This window comes from Capra hircus, chromosome 16 (assembly GCF_001704415.2).
Source record: "Capra hircus breed San Clemente chromosome 16, ASM170441v1, whole genome shotgun sequence".
In the NCBI taxonomy this organism is placed as follows: Eukaryota; Metazoa; Chordata; class Mammalia; order Artiodactyla; family Bovidae; genus Capra; species Capra hircus.
Window position 1 is genome coordinate 63,430,283 of NC_030823.1, and position 25,176 is coordinate 63,455,458.

At 43.0% G+C, this 25,176-nt stretch overlaps 1 protein-coding gene across 2 annotated transcripts in view; it reads left to right on the forward strand.

Annotated features, from left to right (window-relative positions):
• The window catches only part of RGL1 (ral guanine nucleotide dissociation stimulator like 1), a 171,307-nt gene that overhangs the window by 13,911 nt on the left and 132,220 nt on the right, over positions 1-25,176 (forward strand). The window contains exons 1-2 of one of the 2 annotated variants that reach the window (XM_013970370.2): positions 21,549-21,772; positions 22,742-22,852. In XM_013970370.2, coding sequence (XP_013825824.2) covers positions 21,746-21,772; positions 22,742-22,852 — 138 coding nt within the window. In that variant the 5' untranslated portion in view covers positions 21,549-21,745. Of the gene's footprint in view, positions 1-21,548; positions 21,773-22,741; positions 22,853-25,176 lie in introns of those variants that run through there. The other variant, XM_018060704.1, reaches the window with a different exon arrangement.

Consider the following 25,176-nt stretch of genomic DNA (forward strand, 5'->3'; position numbering starts at 1 on the left):
ATCTTTGAGGTCTGCTTGGTGTTATTTTTCCTGATTTCTTTGGAACAAATAACAGGTGATATAATTTTAATATTTTTGTTATGCTTTGTGTCATTTTTCCAGAAGCATGATGAACTTGAACTCAGACATCTGTTTTACTTTGGACCAGTCTCCCTTGTCATCAGGGGCATCCATTTTTGAAACAGATATTTGGGTTGAGGGATACAGAATATGGCCATGAAACAGACCAAAGCTAACTGGTGCTCAGGGTAAAAGAGCTCATGACCTTGGCCTTTTTAGCCCTATATGTTAACTAGCTGAAGTAACCTGGCTTGGGGGAAGTCTACTTCCCTGAAGATGCTCCAGCATTTAGAAATTATCCAGTGAGGCTTATGATGATGCTGTCTACCTTCTTCTGCCCTGGTGATGAATAATTGGATGGGAGTGACAAGAGGGGAACATTCTATGCTTACCCTGGGATTGGTGGTTCATCAGGCAGAAAATCATGTTCAAGTCATGCTTACTTTACAGGGTTTGTATCTAGACCAACATCATGGATATTTTACTCAGATAAATAAGGACGATCTTGCTCTGTAACGAAAGCCATGGAAGGGGTTTTGGCCCATAGAAAGCCTCCACGTATATCGCAAACAAGAATCATGTGGCAAGTGAGCCTTTCAGTGCCGTGGGCTCCACTGAGTTTCAGTCTTGTTATCACTCTGTCTGGGTAGACAGTGGCATGTGCCACAGCAGCCCAGACTGTGCAGTGGATTAATGAAGCTGCGACTCTTCCCCAGGGCCAAGATCACAAAGGAATATGCTGTTCAGTAGAAAGGGAGCCACCAGCAGCTCTGGACAGTGGGGGTCCTGTGAGGCTGGTTTACAATCCTCCTACTTCAGTGTCTACTCTTTGTCAACATTCCCTGTGAACACCTCGTTCACCCTTCTGATTGGAGTGGGGAAGGGATGAGAATGTTCCTTCCAAGTCTTTCAAGGTAGTTGGGACAACATTTTGTTCCCTCCTATTCTTGGGCAAGTGCTAGTTCCTCTTATCAAAGTCCCTTTTCCAAAGTGAAATAAGTGGAAAATTAAAATTCAATTAAAAACCCAGATGAGGCAATTCTTCTTCTTCTTTCCACTTCCCCCTCCTCCCTAATACACAGTAAACAGTTTTTGCAGAGGCCAGCTTCTCCCTCTCTGTAGACCAGAATACTTCCTCTTTAGCTGAGTTAGCTGAGGGCATTATCCATCTCTCGGCCAAGAGCCTCTTTTTTTTTTTTTTTTCTTTGCTCTTTTTGGACACATACCCAATTTCTATTGAAGATACTAACTTAGAAACTGTTTCAAATAATAGAATGTTTATTAGTATTTTTAATAATGGAGAGTACAAATAAGAAGCCTACTCTGATTCTTGATCTATCTCCCATATGCCACCCTGCCCTGTTAAGCTGTTTCTCCAGCCCGTCTCAGGTCTTTTACTCAACGTTTACCGTGGCTAACTATTTCCCAAGATGATTTCCTGCACATGCCTGAATGTAATTATGTGCCCTTCTCCACATACGTGTGTGTATTTGAACACATAAGGGATCACACTGTACACACTGTACTGTACTTGACTTTTTCCCCCTTAGTGAAGTATTATGGAAGTCTTTCCATATCGACACACACGGATTCATCTCATTCTTTTAACTAATCCATTATACGGATATGCTATTTTTATTTAACCAGTCCCTCTACTGATGGGTATTTTGATGTATTTTTAAAACCACGACGAAGTAATGCTTCAGTGACCATTCTCGGACATAATGTTTCGTTGAAGTGTTCCATGTATATCCACCGGGTAAATTCCTAGTGGAGACATTACTTGTTCAAAGGGGAAGTGTGTTTTTAATATTGATATTACCAAATGGTGCTTTAATAAAGGTTAGGCCCATTTACACTCTCAAGATTATACAAATCTATGCTGAGTAGTAAGAAAAATAATGTTTTCTCAGACTTGTGTAGCTGGTTTCTGTTTTTATTCTTACAGTGCTTTCAGTGCCTTAGCTTCTGGAATCTGATACATAAATAAACGGCACTCACAGCTCAGCTCCCTTGTCTGCTCTTCCCGTTGAGGATCTGTCATGCTCTAAAGCCAATCAATAGAACAATTCTTGTCCTAGGCCATTAAAGTTAATTTTCCACTTGTGTTGGGTCAGAAAAGGATGTGGGTTCTAATTACAGTGGGTCCACACTGTGATGGTATTCTGTCCACAGGGTACCTACCACAAGGACACCAGGGCTCCAGTTCCAGGTAAAGCATCTAAAAGACAGGGCTTGACCATGTTATCTCAGGGCTTCCCTAGTAGCTCAGCTGGTAAAGAATCCACCTGCAATGCAGGAGACCCTGATTTGATTCCTGGGTCAGGAAGATCCCCTGGAGAAGGGAAAGACTACCCACTCCAGTATTCTGGCCTGGAGAATTCCGTGGGCTGTATAGTTCATGGAGCGGCAAAGAGTCAGAGAGACAACTGAGTGACTTTCACTTTCACTTCACATGTTATCTCAACCCAGACACATGGAGTTTTGAGAGCTTCATCATCAACATCAAAGCCATCAAATTTGTAAGGCACTAGAGAATCTTTGATGCCTCTAAAGGACACTCAGCACCAATAGCTTCATCAGGGGAAAGGAGTGCATTGCTTAGACATGGAAGCAGGGAGGAATGACTAACCACTGGAAAGCCTTTGAAGCATGTTTAGTCATTGTTAGATGCTTCTTCATAAAACTTGGCATTCTGATATCTGTCTAGCATCTTAGGACTCCAGATCATTGGGCCTTCAGACCTCCTGGCCTGGGATTCAACACTATATCTGTTTATAGCTGAACAGGAATATTAGACAGGAAAGCCAGTCAGGTGTCTAATATTGCAGGATAAATGCCGGTAGAGCAGACACTGTAGTTGGCGGATTCTGCTGATTTTTACTTGGTAATGTTCTCCGCTTCCTGTACATAGATCTGGTGAGATAAAAGTCATGTTTTATGAAGGTTCTGGAGTGCCTAAGAGGAAAGCTGGAAAGCATGTGCAAAGTACTCATGCACAGAGCGCTTAACTTTCCCCCATCATACCGTGTCATAGACATTCGGCAAAACAGTCTCCACGTCCAGAATGGACTGGCATACAGGGAACAAGAGGCTGACTGTTATCAGAGTGCAAGAACTAACTTTGCCCATTTTAATAACAAACAGGAACACCCACTCTTGGCAGTCTAGGTTTCCTACTTGTGCTGGCGGGAGGCTCTGTGTTTCTTGGGGTCCACAAATTTCTTTCTATCCCCGGGGAAACCTGCTGTACTGCCTTTTATTACACTTGTGGACCTAGTAGGTGCCAAGGAGGGTGCCACTGCAGGGATCTGAACTGGGTGGCTGAATTTATCCCGACTCTGTTTTAGGAACCATCAAGCCTTAGGGTGGGGGAGTGGGGGCTCCCAGATGCATTTGGGGTTGAGGGGGAGATGCAAAGAGATAACTCTAAATAGAGAGGCTATATAGAATAATTTTGTATTATTACTTAAGGGACTCTCAGAGAATTTCCTTAACGTCTATAGGGACAGGGGCCGTATCCCCCATGTTTCAGGAATGATATTAAGGATGCTAAGCAGGCTTTTGCGGGGAAGGCAATGGCACCCCACTGCAGTATTCTTGTCTGGAAAATTCCATGGACGGAGGAGCCTGGTGGGCTGCAGTCCATGGGGTCTCAAAGAGTCGGACACGACTGAGCGACTTCACTTTCACTTTTCACTTTCATGCTTTGGAGAAGGAAATGGCAACCCACTCCAGTATTCTTGCCTGGAGAATCCCAGGGACGGGAGCCCGATGGGCTGCTGTCTATGGGGTCGCACAGAGTCGGACATGGCTGAAGCGAGTTAGCAGCAGCGGTGGCAGCAAGCAGGCACTTGACTGTGCGCGCTTGCTCAGTTATAATCCTTGGTGAACCGTTACTCATTTTGCGAAATGGAGCCAAGTCCCTCTTTCCCTCCTTCCCTCTCCCCTGGCTATTTTGCTTTGCTAAGTAATCAGACATGGATCTTATTCCCAAGCCATTTATTTATATTCTTGGGGAGATTAGACATTTGCAAGAAGGAAGAATGTAATAAAAGCCATACTGGAAATCCAGATAATGAACTGGAGGAGTTCAGAGGAGAGGGATGTCATTTCCAGTCAGGATGGGGAGGAGATTACAGATTGTCATGTTTGGGGGCTTAATATTTAGTAAGAATCCCTCAGGAAAAGGGGATAGAATGGGAGAAAGCCCTTTCCGGGCTGGGTAGTTGGATGGAGTGAATCAGGGAGGTCAGTAAGCGTGGGGCATGAATGGCAAATGACAGGGAGATGATTTTGACTGGAGTAAAGGGTACACAAGCTTAGGGAGGAAGAAGTTTCAGTGGTGGAAATTTGCAGGGCCTTGATGGTTAATTGTTATAGCTCAAAACATTGTTAGAAATGGCCGGGTTCACTGCCAAAGACAGAGCAAACTGGCAGAAGCTAGATCTGCCCAGGGGACTGGGGTAGGAGCGGTGGGGCAAGTCCAGGCTGCAAACGAGGCGTTGGAAGGGAGACTCAGAGGAATATGGCAGCAGATGACAAGGTGGTCACTCTACTTGCCTGGGGGAGTGGAGCTGGTGTTGGGAGGTGGCTGACAGATCTTGAGGCTGGGAGGTGCTGGTACTGGAAAATCTAGCACCAGGTGGCCTTGAGAAATGTTGTTCAGGAGGGAGATTCACTGAGAAGGTCGGTCAGCAGTCAGCAGGCTCCAGCTGCTAAGCTCAGGTTCATGGGCAGACTTCCAAACTCTGGAAGGAGGAAAAAGTGGAATGGAGAGTGAAATGCAAGGCCCCCACCACAGAGGGACCAGGCAGACTTCCAAGCCAGGAGTCAGACCTGAAACACAGGGGCCTGACTCAAAGGAGGAGCGGAAGTCTGATGCTCCATTCCAGAGGACTGAGCTGAGGTCTTTTCACTCCTTCTGCATAAGGTTATGACTGGTCTTAGAAGCTGGGTCCACGGGTGGGAGCAGAGAGGCCCATCAATTTGGATGGTAGGATTCGGATCCCGAGGAAAGGCAGCGTCTGCTGCTGGCTAAAGAGTCAGGGCTTTATCTGGTGGCTAAAGAGCAAAAATGTGGAAAAATTAAAACATGGGATATCTTAAGTAGAGCTATATTTTAGGAAGATTCGTTTGATCCTAATGAGTCAAATGAACTAAAGTAAGTTCTCACCTGTAACAAATTTCTTCTTCCTGAGTACTTCTCCCATGTGTTCACTTCTCTCCATACCTCTTTCTAGTACTGTAGGGTTAAAGAAACTAGATTATTAAAATTAATTATTAATTTCATTATTAAAATGGCTCCTAGAAAAGTTGAAATGCCCTAAATGGCTCACACATATTTATATGGTGGCTGTGCTGCTCAAATCATTTCTCCATACTGCAGTCAGATCTGTTTAAGATGTGACTCTTCTCATGTCACTCTACTGTGTGATATCTTCTCATGGTTTCCACTGCTCCAGGATGAAGTCCAGATTCTTTCACGCGGCTCCCAGGCTCTTCGTAATCTGACTCTTACAGCATCTCAGCAGTGCCTTCCCACTGCACTCACCCTTCAGGCTATCAAAGTGTATTCAGTTGTATCTGTGAAATTACTTTCTTCTCATTGGCATCCATGCCTTTGTTCATGTCATTCCTTTTCCTGAACTAAGCATTCTCCTAGATTCAGTTCAGTTCAGTCGCTCAGCCATGTCCGACTCTTTGTGACCCCATGGACTGCAGCATGCCAGGCCTCCCTGTCCATCACTAACTCCCGGAGTTTACTCAAACTCATGTCCATTGAGTCGGTGATGCCATCCAAACATCTCATCCTCTGTCGTCCCCTTCTCCCGCCTTCAATCTTTCCCAGCATCAGAGTCTTTTCCAATGAGTCAGCTCTTCGCATCAGGTGGCCAAAGTATTGGAGTTTCAGCATCAGTCCTTCCAATGAATATTCAGGACTGATATCCTTTAGGATGGACTGGTTGGATCTCCTTGCAGTCCAAGGGACTCTCAAGAGTCTTTTCCAACACTGCAATTCAAAAGCATCAATTCTTCGGTGCTCAGTTTTCTTTATGGTCCAACTCTCACATCCATACATGACTACTGGAAAAACCATAGCTTTGATTAGATGGACCTTTGTTAGCAAAGTAATGTCTTTGCTTTTTAATATGCTGTCTAGGCTGGCCATAACTTTTCTTCCAAGGAGCAAGCGTCTTTTAACTTCATGGCTACAGTTACCATCTGCAGTGATTTTGGAGCCAAAGAAAATAAAGTCTGACACTGTTTTCACTGTTTTCCCATCTATTTGCATGAAGCGATGGGACCAGATGCCATGATCTTAGTTTTTCTGAATGTTGAGTTTTAAGTCAACTTTTTCACTCTATTCTTTCACTTTCATCAGGAGGCTCTTTAGTTCTTCTTTGCCTTCTGCCATAAGGGTGGTGTCATTTGCATATCTGAGGTTATCGATGTTTCTCCCAGCAATCTTGATTCCAGCTTGTGCTTCATCCAGTCCAGCGTTTCTCATGATGTACTTTGCATATAAGTTAAAATAAGCAGGGTGACAATATATAGCCTTGACGTACTCCTTTCCCAATTTGGAACCAGTCTGTTGTTCCATGTCCAGTTCTAACTGTTGCTTCTTGACCTGCATACAGATTTCTCAGGAGGCAGGTCAGCTGGTCTGGTATTCCCATCTCTTGAAGAATTTTCTGCAGTTTGTTGTAATCCACACAGTCAAAAGCTTTAGCATAATCAATAAAGCAGACGTAGATTTTTTTCTGGCACTCTCTTGCTTTTTCAATGAATGAATAGATGTTGGCAATTTGATCTCTGGTTCCTCTGCCTTTTCTAAATCCAGCTTGAACATCTGGAAGTTCATGGGTCTTGTACTGTTGAAAATGTTCACGCTCATTTTTGCTTCCCGTTAAAGTCTCAGCTTTAGATATCCCTGACTCCTTAACTCTGGATTAAGAGCCTCTCGACGCTAGGGGTCTCACCTTGTGCTCCCTCCAAAAAGCATTCCTGCGTTCTTTTTACAAGGTCCCATATCCTAGTCTCTCTCCTTCCTAAGATGGTAAGTCCTCTGAAAGCAGGAGCTCTGTATCGATCCTCCAGTTTGCCCAGCACTTAGCACAGTACTTGGAGCATAATGGCTGCCTGCGTGATTGTATGAATGAATAAATAGGGCCCTTGTGCCAGGTCTGAGGAACCTGAGCCAGGATAGGGGCCCTGGGCATGAAAAGGATAAAACACTCATGAAAGAATCTGTAAGAACATAATTCTTGACAGCTGGCAACTGTGTGGATACACCTCTGATTGCTAATGGGCATAGGAATGGCTACTCACTAATATTCTCGCCTGGAGAATTCCATGGACAGAGAAGCCTGGAGGGCTATAGTCCTCAGGGTAGCAAAAGAGTCAGGCACGTCTGAGCAGCTGACACTTAAACTTTTTTTTTTTTCCATGAAGAACTAATGTACTTCATGAGGTGCCGTAGGTCCTGAAAACATACAAACAAGAATGTAGACAAATGTTCTGGAATAAAAATGTATTCTTTTGAAAGTGGCATGCTATTTGGAGTCAAAAGACTTGGCTCTAAGCATTTATATTGTTTTTGCAGTCGTGACATTTCAGTTTCTTAAGTCATAAAATGGAGATAATGATACCTCTACTTTTGGGAGTCGTGAGGATTACGGGGACTAACGTATGTAGAATCATTTCGTAAACTGCAAAATGACAGAAAGTGTTAGTGATTACCAATGCAAAGATATTTGTATCTGTAAACAGCTGAGAGTCATGCTGTAGTGACTAAATTATACATAATTCTGAACTACGTCAGGGATGTAAATCTCAAACCACCAGAGCACAGAGGAACATGGACAGCCTACACCGGCTGAAGTTACACCTTTCCATTCGTATGATTTGAGGAATGAATGCTCTGGTGAGACAGTGAGCCAGAGGGGCGATGGGTGAGTGTGCGTGTGTGGTGTGAGGGGGGCTGGGTGGCCTCCTTCCCTCTGCCTGGTCTGGGATGGCCTCACATTTGACTCCAAGCTTGAAGGTGTTAGGCGTTCGATTGTGTCTGACTCTTTGCAACCCCATGGCCTATAGCCCGCCAGGCTCCTCTGTCCATGGAATTTCCCAGGCAAGAATACTGGAGTGGGTTGCCACTTCCTCCCCCAGGGAATCTTCCTGACCCAGGAATCGAACCTAGGTCTCCTGCATTGCAGACAGACTCTTTACTGTCTGAGCCAGGGAAGTCAAGCTTAGGCTCACGTTTTTGTTTTTTCAGTCTGTCGAATCAATTACATATACATTTATACTCATCTTCCTGATACATTTTCCCTTTTAGCATTATGAAATGTCTCTTTTTCTTGTGGTGTTCTGTGCCTTGAAGTCTACGTTTTAAACTTTATTTATTTTTGGCTCATGCCCCAAATCCTTCTGCTCAGATTTCTCTCTCCTTTCCTGCTCTGCTTCCCTCAAACCCTTCCCCTTCCACCTAGACGTTCTATTCATCCTTCAAGTCTCCGTCAGGAGGCTCACAGCATTCACCATCTCTAAAGTTGCTTTTCCCTCCCTTGAAAGAGACCTCACTCTCCTCTCTCATTCCCTGGTCAGGGGTTGCACCAGCTCCGAGTATTCCCAAGGTGGACTTGCAAGAGGTCCTTCCAACCAGCCTGTATCCCCGCTCCTGGACAAGGACTGGACTCGCACCTGTTTGTGCTCAGATGGCTGTTCTAAGCAGAGCAAACTGTAACACTCGCATTCTGATTTGGAATTTGGAGTCTGCATGGTTTCCTGTTGTTTGCTGTTTAGTCACTTCAGTCTTGTCTTTTTGTGACCCTGTGGACTGTAGCCTGCCAGGCTCCTCTGACCATGAGATTTTTCCAGGCAAGAATACTGGAATGGGTTGTCATTTCCTCCTCCAGGGGATCTTCCCAACCCAGCAATAGAACCCGCATCTCCTGCATTGGCAGGCGGGTTCTTTACCACTGAGCCAGCAGGGAAGCCCAGAAGCTCCCAGGCACACCATTTCCTCTTGCCTGCTGGCTTTGGTCATTCCCTTGTCTGCCTCCCTGACTTGAGACCTGGGACCAGGATGTGTAGTTGGCACCTTACGCATAGCATGTGCTCTGTTAAAGTCCTTAAAATAGTTATTTATTTACCTGACCCTTCCCAGAGAATTATTTGAGGGATTATGGGATTATATAAAATAAAACAAAAGCATGCTTCATGTTTCCAAGGGACATGTGTCCAGTTACTATATTGTGCTCAGCCATGTCTGACTCTTTGCGACCCCATGGACTGTCGGCCACCAGTTTCCTCTGTCCATGGGATTTCCCAGGCAAGAATTCTGGAGTGGGTTGCCGTTTCCTTTTCTAGGGGATCTTCCTGACTCAGGGATCTAACCCATGTCTCTAATATGTTATACTATTAAGCCAATTAGCGCTACTTCTTTTTTAGGAAAAATGTGTAGGACCCTCATATTTGGCATGTTTGATGAACGAGGCCATGCCCAGGGTTCTATTTGATCTGTGACCCCTCTGAGTCCTGGCCTTTCCCCTGTTCTGCTCCCTCTGCCTGGACTCCTCTCTCCTCCCTCATCCGCTTCTTCTCCTACTTCTAAGTCCATCTCAGCTTTCAGAGCTCACTATGGAGATCATTTTCTCTGGGAAGCAATCCCTGAAATCCTATGGGCTCAGCCTGTGTACTCCAACAGCATCCCTTCTCTCTGCACTTAGCGTCCTGTCATGTACATGGTTTGTTCTGTTTCTCCCTCTAATCCATCAGCGCCAGGAGGCATTCACCAGGACTGTCTTGTTGACAGTTATTTCTGCAGTGCCTAGCACAGTGCCTGCTTTGTAGCGAACATGCAAATATTCATTGCACAGGAGTTCATAAATGGGTAAAAGAATCCCTTTGAGAGCCCAGAACAATTTCAGAATCAGAGTACATGAGAGTCAGTCTTAGAATATTATGATCTAGCCTTTGGCTAAGTGACTTTCTACTCATTTCTGTTCTATTTACCAGGTATATTAATTAGAATGTAGGTCTGGCTACTTGTAACAGAGAGCCAAATTCACAACAATTTAAACAAGAAAGACTTCTAATTCTCTCCCACAAAATAGTCCAGAGACAGGCTGCCCAGCACTGGTGATGGCAGCTCTGTTCTGTGGAATGATAGTCAGAGTTGGGCTGCCTCTGTCTTGATCTGATCTCCACCACCCCAAGACGAGGTGCTTTCACATGCTTCACGGTCGCAACAAAATCCTGGGCAGTCCAGTTTAGCCCTGGAATCCTGGGAACCTGGAACTGATGCTAAGACCTCCTGGACCCTCTTTGGACAGCTCAAGTCTGATACTGATTTCTAAGACTAATCATGTTGAGGCATTTCCCACTGCTTGCCCACCCTTTGCAGGTGACAAGGACCAAGGACTTAGTTTGAGTTGGGCATGTATGCCAGGAATGCCAGCTGGTCTTCATGCTGAGGTCATGAGCCTTCAGCCAAGGGTGGTGTGGTTTTCTGAGGTACAGGACACACTGACTTCACAGCAAGACATCCTGACTAGCTGCCGGAGAGGAATTCCTTCGAATAATGTTAAATATATTATCTATTTGACTATAAGTAAATGTATATTACTTATTTTGTTCTAAGGTTGCCATATAACTTACAGTTGTACTGTCATTTCTTTACAGTGCCTTTCTGTTGAATTTACATTATTCTGGAGAGAAATCATGAGATTTTTATGATTAAGGTTCAAGACGAAGGCCAATCTACTTTATCAATTCTCTCATCCTATAATACATACACACTCAGTCAGTTCAGACACACACATACACCTCTCCCAATACCCTACCTCCCACAGCATGCATCCAAAACTCCCCTTTTCCACAACACACACACACACACACACATACACACACACACACACACACACACACACACACACACACACACATACCCATTATCTCTGGATGGAAAGGGAAGAAAAACCAGGATAGGCAGCTTTCTAGAGCATCCACTATTCTATCTAGAAGTTGAATCAACCAAGGGTTATGACTTCTCCCATCCTCCTGCCCTGAACTAAATACATTTTCATTCTATAGACCTCGCTTCATGTCCTAGACAAAACAGGATAAGTATGAGTTAGTACCAGTTGATTCTGCCAGTTTAACAGGAAAATAACAAGAACCAAAGATCTGTCTAAAATTTGTTCCTGGCAAAGGCAGTATTTGAGATATTTTCTGATTTTTAAAAAGACATCTAATTGATATGTGGCTCACAAGTGACTCTCTAAAACGTGAGATTTACTTTTCTTTGTATCTTTCTGTGTGAGTAGTTACCATACTTGCAGCATTTGGGTTAATTATGATGAAAGTTAGATTTCCATCATATATGTTTTTCTTTTCTTTCCACCTTCTCCAAAGTTCTCCTTTAAGGCAGAAACTTTCCATTCTTGGTTTCATCCAAAAGACAAATATTTCTGGGAAAACACCACATTTAAGCTATTCAGCAATTCTGGTGTTATGTAACTGACCACACTAGGACTTTCAATTAACTTTGGTTACATTTTATTGAAGCGTGTCACAGACTAGCATAACTAGTGATAATTAAATTAAAAAAAAAAACCTTTGTATGTCTTTAAACAGGGAAAAATCCTTTTCAAAAGTGTGCAGCATCTTGGTGATGATGACAAAGTAAATCTTTAGTCATTTGAAGTATTCTAAAGTTCACTGACTATATTCCAAGATTGATTTTAGTGTGTTTAAGAATTTTTAGTGGCAGTAGGCTTTCCTTTCAGCATTAGTTTCCATAAAACCCAAGCTCTCCCGGTTCCCCTTCCCTCTCTCTCTTGTCTTCTGGTTACTTTTGTTTGGTTATCTTCAGTTGTCGATGCATTTTGAGATTGTTTAGACAATGTCTTCACGTGAGGGAGAATTATGTGCATTAGTGATTTCAAACAACTTCCTATACGTACTAACTTGCAACTCACTTTCTCCATTTCTAGTCTTTATCTTTCTTTCCCATCACTTCAATATCTCTATTTTCTTTCTCTCCATAACTGAACTGATCATATTTTCACCCACAACAAAATGCCCCTCCCATTTTCTCTTTATTTTCATCTCTCTACCACAATCCCAGTGTCCCACTCTTAAAAACTTGCAGGTATTTTTTTTTTTTATTCTTCCCCTCTTCATTTCCTTGCAACAAGCTGCCTATCCTCAAGTTGCAACATTTGTTTTTCCAAAATGTCATTCAGACTCTATTTCAAAATCCTTATCTTGTCTCAGCCTAGGTGTTGATTATTTGGCAAGTACATGACTGTAATAGCTTCCTATCCGATGACCCTACCACTCCACTTTCTTACCTCTAAGCCATCCTTTGGACAAGTATTAGAAACATCTTGTTCACACTCTTTAATCATTTCAGTTTCCTCTTAAATCAAACCAGGAATCTCCACCAACCAACTTCTTTATTTAAACTTCATTTCCCTGGACTACATTAGCCAGTTTTCTAAGCAATTACTATCCTCTGAAGCTTCTATTCTTCCTACTGGAAGACTTCCTTTTCTTCCTTCCAGTACATCTTGCTTTGTTTGTTTTTTTTTTCCTTCAAAGCTAGTGGTAACACAGCCTTAATAAAAGCTGTAGTTATCCGAGAGTCCTTTAAGGGCACTCGCCACCTGGCCCCTTTTCGCAGCTTCCTCTCACAGACACAGTGCTCAGTACCCTGCTCTCTAAATCTGCACCTGCTGATCTGTGGTTTTGTAAAGTCATTTTTTATTTTTTCCCTTTATGTTCTTTTTCTGCTTCTAGAGTGTAAGCAACCTTAAGGTAGAGATAATATCTAAGATTTATTTATGGTCAGTTCAGTTCACTTGTTCAGTAGTGTCTAACTCTTTGCAACCCCATAGACTGTAGCATGCCAGGCTTCCCTGTCCATCACCAACTCCCGGAGCTTGCTCAAACTTATGTCTATCGAGTCAGTGATGCCATCCAACCATCTCATCCTCTGTCATCCCCTTCTCCTGCCTTAAATCTTTCCCAACATCAGAGTCTTTTCCAAGAGTCAGTTCTTCACATCGGGTGGCCAAAGTATTGGAGTATCAGCTTCAGCATCAGTCCTTCCAATGAATATTCAGGACTGATTTCCTTTAGGATGGACTGGTTTGATCTCCTTGCAGTCCGAGGGACTCTCAAGAGTCTTCTCCCAACGCCACAGTTCAAAAGCATCAATTCTTTGGCGCTCAGCTTTCTTTATAGTCCAACTCTCACATCCATACATGACTACTGGAAAAACCATACCTTTGACTAGACAGACCTTTGTTGGCAAAGTAATGTCTCTACTTTTTAATATGCTGTCTAGGTTGGTCCTAGCTTTTCTTCCAAGGAGCAAGTGTCTTTTAATTTCATGGCTGCAGTCACCATCTGCAGTGATTTTGGAGCATAAGAAAATTTATACTTATATTTATTTATATTAAATATATATTTATTTACTCAGCAACAATTACTAAGTGCTTGCTGAATTTATAGCATGAATTTATCTATGTATTTCTCTGTTAATAGGTCAAATAGTTATTTATTGAGCATCTACCATGTGTTAGGTACCGTGTGAGCTGCTGGAGTACAATGATGAGAAAACTGACATTACCTCTGCCTTCATAGAGTTTGGGGGAAATGGATATTTATCAAATAATCACACAATTTGATGAAAAATTACAAATGTGATAGAACTGCAAAGGGAGGAGGTGCCATGAGAGCACATATTAGGGTGCTTTAGCCCAAGTGGGAGAGGAGAGGAAGGAGGAATGTCTCCCAAAGAGGGAATCACATGAGTAAAGAAGACTGTAGGTGGGGGACTTCCAGTGGCTAATACTCCATGCTTTTAATGCAGGAAGCCTGTGTTTTTGTTCCTGGTCAGGGAACTAGATCCCACATGCCACAGTGAAGACCGAGGATCCTGCGTGCTGCAACCAGGCCCTGGCACAGTCAAGTAAATAAATAAGAAAGAAAGAAAGACTGGGGTTGCTGAGTCCAGAGAGTGCCTAGAAAGTGAAGTGGATGGAAGAGGCCAACCTGGGCAAGACTATGGAATATGGAAAGGATTTAGGTTTTTATTCTTAGCAATGGGGAGCTACTAGAGGGATTTAAAATAGGTAGCCAGTGGAAATTTGCTGTATGACTCAGGGAACTCAAACTGGGGCTCTGTGACCATCTAGAGGAGTGGGATGAGGTGGGATGTGGGAGAGAGGTTCACGAGGGAGGGGATATATGTATACCTATGACTGATTCATGTTGCATGTTGCTATATGCCAGAAACCAACACAGTATTGTAAAGCAATCATCTTTCAATTAAAAATAAATAAATTGAGAAAAAATAAGAATAGGAGGTGATGGTGTGGTGATTTAAAAAGATAACGCTGATCCCTGCGTGGAGGTAGTTTGAGGTAGGAGAAGACACAAAGTGTCGTATTTTTCTGTGCCATATAGAGACTCGATGTTGCTCACTGACTAACCAGTCTGGTTCTTTGTATCATGAAGTTTTTGCTTCAAGCTGCAAAATCTTGAGTGACTCAATCTATAGGTCTGATTTTTCATGTAGTCAGTCTCTTGTAGCTTTTGCAACTTATTGACTTGACACCATTATCACCATCGACAACCTTAACTGAGTATTAACTGTGGTGCCAGATACTGTGCCAAAGACTCATTACATTCTCACTCTGAGCCAGTGAGGAAGGTGTTTATATCCCTGAGTTTTACAGACTTAGAGATGAGACCTTGCCTCTGAGAGAACTGGATTGATCAGGACTCAAATCTAGGTGTCTCTGACTACGTGTTCTAGCAGCTTTATTTGGGTTTTTGGTACCACTTCAATATATTATGGAAAAAAGAGGTTCCTTTAGCTCTGAAACAAGATATAATTTGGCTCATTGCCCAGTAACTTCTTCCAGAGTCTTGGTCAAAGCCCATCCTGGCATTAGGTCACCCATCTCCCATTTTGTAGAATGTTTTGTTACGTATCACAGAGACCTGCCATTATGTCTGAGCTGATTGTTCTAAGTTTTGATCTTTTCAACCATGTGAACACATTTCGGGATGTCCTTTACAGAAATCTGTAATTAGATGAGCTTATAATGCTTATTAGCCCAACTTACAAACAGTATTCCAGTAACCAACTTCCTCCTCAGGAAAGCATCATCAACAATTAAGAATAACCACCCCCAACTGGTAAACTATTAGTTGAAAAGCGTTTATCATCGTGGCCAGAGGAGTCTTCTGCCTTTGGCCTGCCATCTGTCAAGTGTTATTTATGCTTCTTCTGTCTCCATTTTCTACCCCCTAAGGCAGCCTCTTCTTTGGTTGTAGTTGGTTCATCTAAAATTGACTTGTAATTTGCTTGTCTAAATAAATAACTCCCTAATAACAGAGCGTAGAAAAATTTTAACTCCTACCTCATAGTATGTCCGTGATAATTAGTAAAAATAACTTTGGGCTCTCAGAAAATAGTAACAACTCTCTACTGCTTTGAGTGTTTGGAGGACTGGTCATCTTCAACTAAGCATGACTGGTTCCTTACCTTTTGCAAAGCAGGGTTGAAAGTTCAAGCAAAGAGTTGGTGAATGGAGCAACCCCAGTTAGCAGAGCTAGAAACAGCCATAGCAAGACACCTGGCTGATGGTAGAAGGCTGAAGAAGGAAAGTTAATGAGCAACATAGCTTATAAGCCTGAAGATTAGGGGGAAGCATTTCATAGGGATGTTGAGAGGATTAAGTGGTTTACATTTGAACAAACCTTTGATATTGTTGGGGGAAGGAGTTAAGAAGAAGTAACAGATTTATTTGTTTATGTACCTCACCAAAAGTTTTTTTTTTTAGGGACCTATAGATAGCTAAGCTTCCCAGGTGGCTCAGTGGTAAAGAATCCACCTGCCAAGGCAGGAGTTGTGGGTTTGATCCCTGGGTCAGGAAGATCCTCTGGAGAAGGAAATGGCAACCCACTCCAGTATTCTTGCCTGGAGAATCAATCCCATGGACAGAGCAGCCTGGCAGGCTACAGTCTATGGGGTCAAAAAGAGTCGGACACGACTGACTGAGTGTGCATGCGCGGAATGCTAAAGGTATATATAGTTTGTGAATAAAATGGTGCCAAGTGGCTATTATCAGTTCCACTCAAAAGTGGGAAAGTTTTTCAAGCTCATCTGTTTCGGTAAGGGCTTTAGGAAAGCAGAGGCAATATGCACTCAGCAGCCCTAATGCGTGGAAGGAGAGTCCTGGCCCCTCAGTTACTTAGCTTTTTTCACGTAGCTGTTGTTGTTATTACTGTTGCTGTCTTTGGACCGTTTTCCTCTATACTTTCCACTGGGCACAAGACATCACAGTCTAGCAGTGAGTTTGAGGACAAAGCCTTGGACTTTCCATTTCTATCTTATGCTGATGTTGCCATATTTAAGACAAGTTTTTGCCTACTTATTTCCAAGTACAATGTCTATTATACTTGCAGTGCTCCGATTCTTCTGTCACATGGTAAATCTGTTACCTGAGCAGACATCAAAAGAACATGCAGACTGCAAACCAAATGCAGTAAATGAACACAGAATTGCACTAATGGGAAAGAGTGTGGGGGTAGGGAGAGAAGAAGATACATTTTTATTCAAGGCCGCGCCGCCTATGTTCCCAAAGCACTCTCTCAGGTGCTTTATTTAGCATAGTTTATTCTGTTAGCTACTTTACATAGGATAGGTTATTTAACACTCACGATAGGCATGAAAGGAAATATGAGGACAAGGCTATGAGAAGAGAGGGTCAAGCTCTAGGTTGAGATATAACAAGTGTCTCATCATTTACCTAGGCACATAAGTATTACTCCATGTCAACCTACATACATAACTATACTAGTGAATATAAAAATCGTGAATTTTTATGTTTTTTACTTTTTTCTTGCAGCCACAGATGTAGAGTAAAATCTAGAAAAGCATGATGTCACAGAAGCCAATGACTAAATAAATGAATAAATGGAATATATAAATTCTGTATTTCCATTTCTTGATAGATTCTCTTAAAGAATCTGCACACAAGCTGCTTATGTTTGCTCTTACCAGTTCTCTATTTATTGGCCTTGAGCAATAAAAATTTTTTTTTCTTTCTCTCGTTTGGGGTTCTTCCATACCTCTTCCCTTTTCCTGTTATATCCTAAGAATCTTCTATTGCTCCTGACTTCCAGTGATCACCAAATATGGTACATAAAACTATTCCTAGCAACATCCTAATGCTTTAAGAATAGATATTTTCTGATTTCCTTCCCCTCCCCTCAGCTAACAAATTTCAAGTGTACAGTACCTGTTGACTATAAACATAATGCTGTACAGTAGATCTCTAGTACTTTTTCATCACTGAAGAGCAACTCCTTATTTCCCCCTCCCCTAGCTCCTGGCAACCACCCTTCTACTGTCTGCTTCTACAACTTTGATTAATTGAGATATGGCATGTAAATGGAATCATGCAGTATTTGTCCTTCTGTGACTGGCTTACTTAACTTAGCATAATGGCACCTAGGTTCATCTGTGTAGTTCAGTTCAGTTGCTCAGTCATGTCTGACTCTTTACAACCCCATGGACTGGAGCACGCCAGGCTTCCCTGTCCATCACCAACTCCCAGAGCTTACTCAAGCTCATGTCCATCGAGTCGGTGATGTCATCCAGCCGTCTCATCCTATGTTGTCCCCTTCTCCTCCTGCCTTCAATCTTTCCCAGCATCAGGAATGAGTCAGCTCTTTGCAGCAGGTGGCCAAAGTATTGGAGTTTCAGCTTTAGCATCAGTCCTTCCAATGAGTATTCAGGACTGATTTCCTTTCGGATTGACTGTTTGGATCTCCTTGCAGTCCAAGGAGATCTGTGTAGTTGCATATGACAAGATGTCCTTCTTTTTCAAGGCTGGATAATATTCTGTTGTCTATATATATCACATCTTTATCCATTGATGCACTGATGTCCATTTACATTGTTTCCATATTTTGGCTATTATACATAGTTCTGCAATGAATGTGGGAGCACTCAGGTCTCTCTAAGATCTTGATTTAAATTCTTTTGGATAAATACCCAGTAACGGAATTCCTGGATCATAAGTTCTATTCTTAATTTACTGAAGAACCTCCAGATTGTTTTCTATAATGGCTGTACCAATTAACATTCTTACCAATAGTGTTCAAGGGTTTCTTTTTCTCCACATCTTGGTCAACATGTGTAGTTTTTTGTTTGTTTGTTTGTTTTTTAAGTAAAGGCCATCCTAAGAGGTGTGAGGTGATATGATATCTTATTTGGTTTTGATTTGCATTTCCCTGATGATTAGTCATGGTGAGCTTCTTTTCACAGACCTGTTGACCATTTGTACATCTTTGGAGAAATGTGTTTTTTAAAGTCCTTTGCCTATTTAAAAATTCAGTTATTATTATTTTTGCCATTGAGTTATAGGAGTTCCTTATATATTATGGATATAACTCTTTATCAGATGTTGCTTGCTAACATTTCCTCTGATACCATAGGTTGCATTTTCACTCTGTTTCCTTTGCTGTGCAGACGTGTTTTAGTTTGATGTAGCCTCACATATCTGTTTTTTATTTTGTTGCCTCTGGTTTTGGTGTCATGTCCATGAAATCAATGCAAACACCAATGTTATGAAGCTTGTACCTTATGTAGCCTTCTATGAATTTTATAGTTTCAGGTCTTCTGCCTAAGTCTTTAATTAATTTTGAGTTGATTTTTGTGTATGATGTTAGATGTGTTCAGTTTCATTCTTTTGCGTGTGAACATCCAGTTTTCCCAGCACTATTTGTTGAAACTTATCAGAACTAACAAATGAATCGAGTAAAGTCACAGGATATAAAATTAATATATGAAAATCAGTTGCATTTCTATACATTAATGATGAACAATCTGAAAATGAAATTAAGAAAACAGTCCCACTTAAAAAAGCATTGAAAAGAATAAAATGCCTAGGAATAAACTTAACCAAGGAGATGAAAGATGAACTGCTGATATCTTTTAAACAAAACTTGACCTGTTCTTTTAGGACTATATACGGTCATAGGTAGATTAATCTAGTAAATAAATTCAAACTTAGTTATAAATGGCTTACTGATTATCCTCCCCAGATACTGATTAGGAGTATTTTAACCCAAAAGTATGTAATAAGGTAATACTGGCTGAGCTGCCTGCAGGTGGAATATTTTAAAATAAATATTAAAAAATTGTAAACTGCAATACTTGGTTGTTCTGTCTAGTAGAAAACCAGCCTTTTTTTGAGGAATAACATTTGGACAAAATCATGTACATTATTGGGTATAAATACAAGTATTCTTGGAAAATCTCTCTGAAATTATTTAGTGAGAAGACATCATTTTAGATTTCCACACATTGCACATGTACAACTGTTCAGTGAGTCTGGGAAAATGCAGTTTGGGAGGAAGTGCGATAATAATAAGGGAATGGAGCTTTTTTGATCATGCCCTAGGTGAGCTGTATACATATTCCACTTAATCCTCTTGCAGACTCTATGAGGCAGATGTTCGTTCCATTTTGTTATTGTTCTGGTTTAGTCACTAAGTCGTGTCCAACTCTTTTGTGACCCCATGGACTGTAGCCCACCAGGCTCCTCTGTCCATGAGATTTCCCAATAAGCATATTGGAGTTGGTTGCCATTTCCTCCTCCAGGGAATCTTCCCGACCTAGGGATCGCACCCATGTCTCCTGAATCAGCAGGCGGATTCTGTACCAGAGCCGTCAGGGAAGCCCTTGTCCCATTTTACAGATGAGGAAATGAAAGCCCAGGGAAGTAGCACCCAAGTTCACTCTTAATGTAAAACCAGGATTTGAAGCTGCATCTGCTGGAAGCCTTTTTTCCTCTTACTCATCAGGTAGCCTGCCAGGGAGTTGGTGGAGAGGAGGCTGATGAGATCTGAAACTTGACTGGACCCTTGTGAGTTATAAGCTGCCCTGTCCAAGAAGGCTTCCTGGGAGGGGCAAGTTTGAAGAAACTTCTTAATATCCCTGAACTAGAGAAATTTAAGGGGTCATCTCCAAATTCACAGCCAAAAATCAGGTTAAAGTAGTTGTGAAATTAATCTGATGGGTTGTTTAACTGTCCCCAGGTGTATCTTGTGTTCTTCAGGATCACTGAATAGGGGTGCTCCTGGAATGGCTTAAGAGGCAGGTGGTAGGTCTTCCACACCATTTTCCTCTGGACACTGGGGACACGCTATGCTGGTGGTCATTGAAAGGTCAAGTTTATGTGCTTTCGTAAAAATAGAAATAATCAAAGCTTGATAAAAAGAGCATCCCTTCTGTCCAATAGTTTGTGGTTGTTTGTGGGGAACTTTGCTGAGTGCCTCCGAGAAGTTCTGAAGTGTCCAAAGATCTTTTTATTTTTCCTGGATGCACCCTCACTGTCATTTATTTTTGCTTTCCTGGGAACACCAGTACACTGAATTCTCTAGCTTTTCAGTTCATAATACATTTATTATTAACCAAAGCCCAGCCTTATGCCTCAGCATGGCAATTAGTGAGAGGCCTTTCTTTTAAAAAAATTTAAAGGCTATTAAATTCATTTAGGGGAGAACAGTATAAAAGACATGAGCGCTAAACTTTTTTTTTTTTTTTTGCAATTGGCATGGAATTCTGTCATGTGCCAATATTTGATTATATTATCATCTGGAATTTCGCTGTTGATTTACTTTCTGTTAGGACAAAACTCCCTCTAGCAGTGTCCTCCAAATGGCTCTCTCCCCGAGGTTATCATCCCACGGTGTCCCTACAGTACAGACAACTCAACCCATGGTGACGACTCACAAAGACTCACGGAACCTCCCGGGCCGCCGGTGGCCCGATTTCCACGCTGTCAGCCTCAGCAGAACTCTCTCCTGCTTTGCCCCTTTCCCTTCCACAGTGGCCAGTTACAGTTGATGAGCCTTAAACTATGGGGGGCTAGAAAGACATCCAGAGGCATTTCCTGTTGGTGGTGTGCTGATTCAGAACAAGCGCATCCCTGGGGCGTGGGTTTTGGAATACCCTCTGACCAATTCTCTTTTTTTTTTTTTGTCCTTATGAAAACCTTGCTGGCTTCTAGTACTGCCAATTCTCACTGGGGTCGCCCTTATTGAATCTAAATTCCATAGGTAACAAGCAGATAATAGACGTTTATCCGACCCCCTCCTCCCTTTTTGCATCGCTTCCCCCTTTATTTCTTTGAGCGAAGGAAGGAAAAACACACTTAGATCCCCGATACCACACCCGGATCTTTTGGGGGCACCTGGTGGCCAATCAGGAAAACCTGATCCACTAGAAAGGGTGGCTGGCTGCCGATCGCATTCAGAGCTGGAGAAATCACGGCGTGCTAACTTTATCCGCGGGATTTCAGAAAGGGAGAGTGTGCTCCCGAGCACAAACAGGAAAGCCTGACATCACGGAGCGGCGGGGTGGCGTGGGGAGGAGTCTGCGGCGCCCTCGCTCGCCGGCTCGCTCGCCGCGCTCCCTTTGTGGCCGAGTCGCGCGCACCGGCGGCGGCGGGCGCGTGTCTGTGCTCCGTGCGCGGTGGCCGCGCGGGGCCGGGGCTTGGAGGCGCCGCGGCGGAGACGCGCGGGGATCGCGTTCGCCTGGGAGCGGGGCGCATCATGCCGCGTCCACACACCGGAGAGAAAACTGAGAATGAAATTGCTTTGGCAAGCTAAAATGGTAACGAGAACTCTTTGCCTTCTCCCGACGCTGCTCTGGTGGGGAATCTTCTCCCGCTTTCTCTGGGCGGGTTTTGGACTCCCTCGGAGTGAACGGAGCCATCCGATCCCAGACTTTGGAGCTCAGAGCTTTCTCTCTCGGCTTTCTCCGCCTTCCTCTTTGCGTGTCTTCTCCCTTTAAACCATACTTATTTTTCTCAGCAGTTGCCTTTGGTGTATCTGGGCTGATGTATGTCAGCAAAGAAAAACTTTTCAGGCAAGAGGTCTGTGAGTCTGGGTGAACCGCGGAGCGCCTCTGAGTCCCAGCGGCTCTTTAAACACAAACTTCAAGTTTAGGGAAACCCAGGGGGTCGCTGCACGCAGCCGATGTGTTGCTTTTTTTCTGCACTTGCCAGGTTATTTGACGGAAATAAAAACTTTTTCCCTCCCGCTAACTTTCTGGGTTCCCAAACAATAAGAGGAGAAAAAAGACATGCGAAGCATTTCGTTCCAAAGGAGCGAGCACTCTTAGCATTTTAAACACTTTTTTTGTGGCAGAGTTTAAAATGCAGTTTGCTCCAAGAACGGAGCCACTTGTAAAGAGACAAACTTTTTCTGCCAGTGAATTCTTTTTCCTCTCATTTAAGGAGGAAAAGTGAACCAGGACTAAACTTCAGTTTCCTTAAGAAAGAAAAAAAGACTTTAAAAAGGTATTTAAGATAGTGAAGGAGCCTAGGAAAAATAACTAAATGGAAAAGCCCTGGGCTCTTGATAGCATAGCAAAGGGCTGGAGGGCCAAGAAAATCTCAGTATTCCCTCTATCACAGTGTGTCTTATGTTGCTCTGATTGTAATATTTATTTTGAACAGCCCATCTTATGCCCTGAGTGCTGTTGTAAGCAGCAAAGCAGCTGGGATAGATTGGTTAGCGGAGAGGGAAAAAACAAACAAACAAACAACTTTTTCTGTTTCTTTGTCCTGTCTCCTGGCAGAGCTCGATTCAGGACTGGGGTGAAGAGGTAGAGGAAGGAGCTGTTTACCATGTCACCCTCAAGAGAGTCCAGATTCAACAGGCTGCCAATAAAGGAGCGAGATGGCTCGGGGTGAGTAAAGCTGGGGAGACTGTGAGCCTTGGACTTGCAGGGCCTCTTGCTCTGTGAATATCATTATTATTTAGCAGAGGCAGGTTTTTTTTTTTTTTTTTTCTCCATTTCTTCTCTTTTGGCCTTGAAAAGGAAACTGCCAATGAGCAAGTGTTTGCACTAGCCATACGGGTCTGTTTTTGCACTTATTCTTTTCCAAAGCGTCTCCCTTAGGTTTGTCAATAATTCAGAACCTCTTAGAAACATCTTGAGGTATTTGGAAAGTAGAATAGGGTGGAGTGGCAGAAAGTAACGTAGATTAACAGGACCAGCAGATAGCACCAAGTCAGACAAGAGCCGTTTTGCCCCGCTGCCATCCTTTTCTCTCGGTCTCCCCCGCTTTTGATCCTGACAGCCCTTCTCCCACTCCTGTTCCTTTACCAAGTACCCAGAATGCTCAGGGGCGCTGATACTCCAAATCGGCCTCCTATGGGGGATGGCGCATTTCCCACGGTTACATCCTTTACAAGGTATGTAGTGTCCACCACTTTATGCGTCCTGTGCGTGGAGGGATGGGGCTTTGGAGAAACACTGCTTCCATAAACAACATCCCCCACCTCCCTCTGCTGAGATTTTAAAGCATTGGGTGAGATCATGTGAGTTATTCATTATCTGCTTAATGGATAAGCAGATTCATTATCTGATTAATTCATTATCTGATTAATGGATCCTTCAGCATATCCCAACTAAAGGGGCTGTGGGAAGCCTGGGCAGACATCATCATGTGGAAGAACGAAGGAGTTCTTCATCTGGAGGTAGAAGGAATCCTCCGAGAACAGTGAGGTGACAGAGAGCCTTGAGAAAGAAGATAGCTGTAAGCGAACAGAGAGGACGGAGTGTGGTTTCCCCGGGCCTTATTCTGGCTGTACTCAGGCCTCACAGCTGGTGGGCTTGAGAACAGTGAAGATTATGCACCGGCATCCAATCTCTACTGGCTTTGGATTTCAGAAAATCCATTTTTTTTTTTTTGAATTTGATCAACAGTCAAAGGTCAGGTGCGAAAGAGGACAGGAAACAAAACTGCCCAGGGCTTTAAGACCAGAGGCAGCATGTGACTTGTAATTCCTGGAGTTTAAGGCAGGATGGCCAGCAGCAATGATTTCCTCTTCCGTGGGTCTCCTGGGCTGCTGACACAGGCATTCATTGCTTTGGGCTTCCCCAGCTGCTTCAAGTCAGGCTGCGTATTTGGGGTTGAAGTACCACCCTCTAGGGCAGTCAGTTGTTAGGTGCATCTGCAGATATGGCCTAGAAAGGTAGGAGCTTTTCCTTTGAAAGCCTGAGGTTTACACTTATTAAGCAGGTACCTTACTCGGAATATGATTTTGGAATTAATTAGGTGCATCACCAGCAGACCTGATAGGAAAAACAGAACTAGAGTTCTGACAAGTCATCACTTTATTTTTGGTGGTTGGTTGCGTGTATTGCATTTTATTTAAATACGGTATTGATGTGGTTTGGCCCGAGTATTTCAAAATGATTCACAAGCTTCTGAAGCAGCTGCCTTCAAAAGGGTCATTACATTTTCTGATGCCAGGTTGTTCCTCTCTTTATAATGAGACTGATGTTGCTTGGATGACAGCTTTAGTTTTTGGCCAAACACAATAGCCGTGAATGAGTAAGTCACGGGAAAATGGACAGGTTAACTCTGTAGGTCCCAAACACAACGAGGTATGGTTCATTTAGATGTCCCCAGTTATTTGGTAATTCTCACTGACCATTGTGCTCACGGGACTCCTCTTCTCTCTGCCCTCTCCCAGAGTCCTCACATTTATGCACAGTTCAGAGTTGGTTCATCCTGGATTTAGCAGTAGAGCTAAAACACCAAGAGGGAAATATGTGAAAAGATTGCTTCTAGTTGATGGAGGAATTTGTCCCCTCCTCCCATTTCAACAAAGTATGATTTGCTGTGATCACCCCTGGTGCTCAGGAACCAGTTCTAGGAACCCTCCCACCCCAATCCCCCTTGTTTTCTTGTCTTCGGTGTCCTGTTGGGAAGCACTGTTTTTGTCCTTGGAAATTCCAGGCTTAATTAAATGTGACTCAACCAATTGAGCCATAGCAATTACAAAGCTTTTCTCTTTAGGCCTGTGCATGGCTTCTCTATACTTGTTTTTCCAGTCACCCTTTCAGAATTCTTCAGAGCAACCAGTTTTATTTATTGACTTATTATTGACCTATAGCTGATGTGCACTACGTTGTTAGTGGTCCCATATGCTACATGATGATTTGACATTTGCACACATTTATGAAATGATCACCATGATAATCCTAGTAAGCATTTGTCC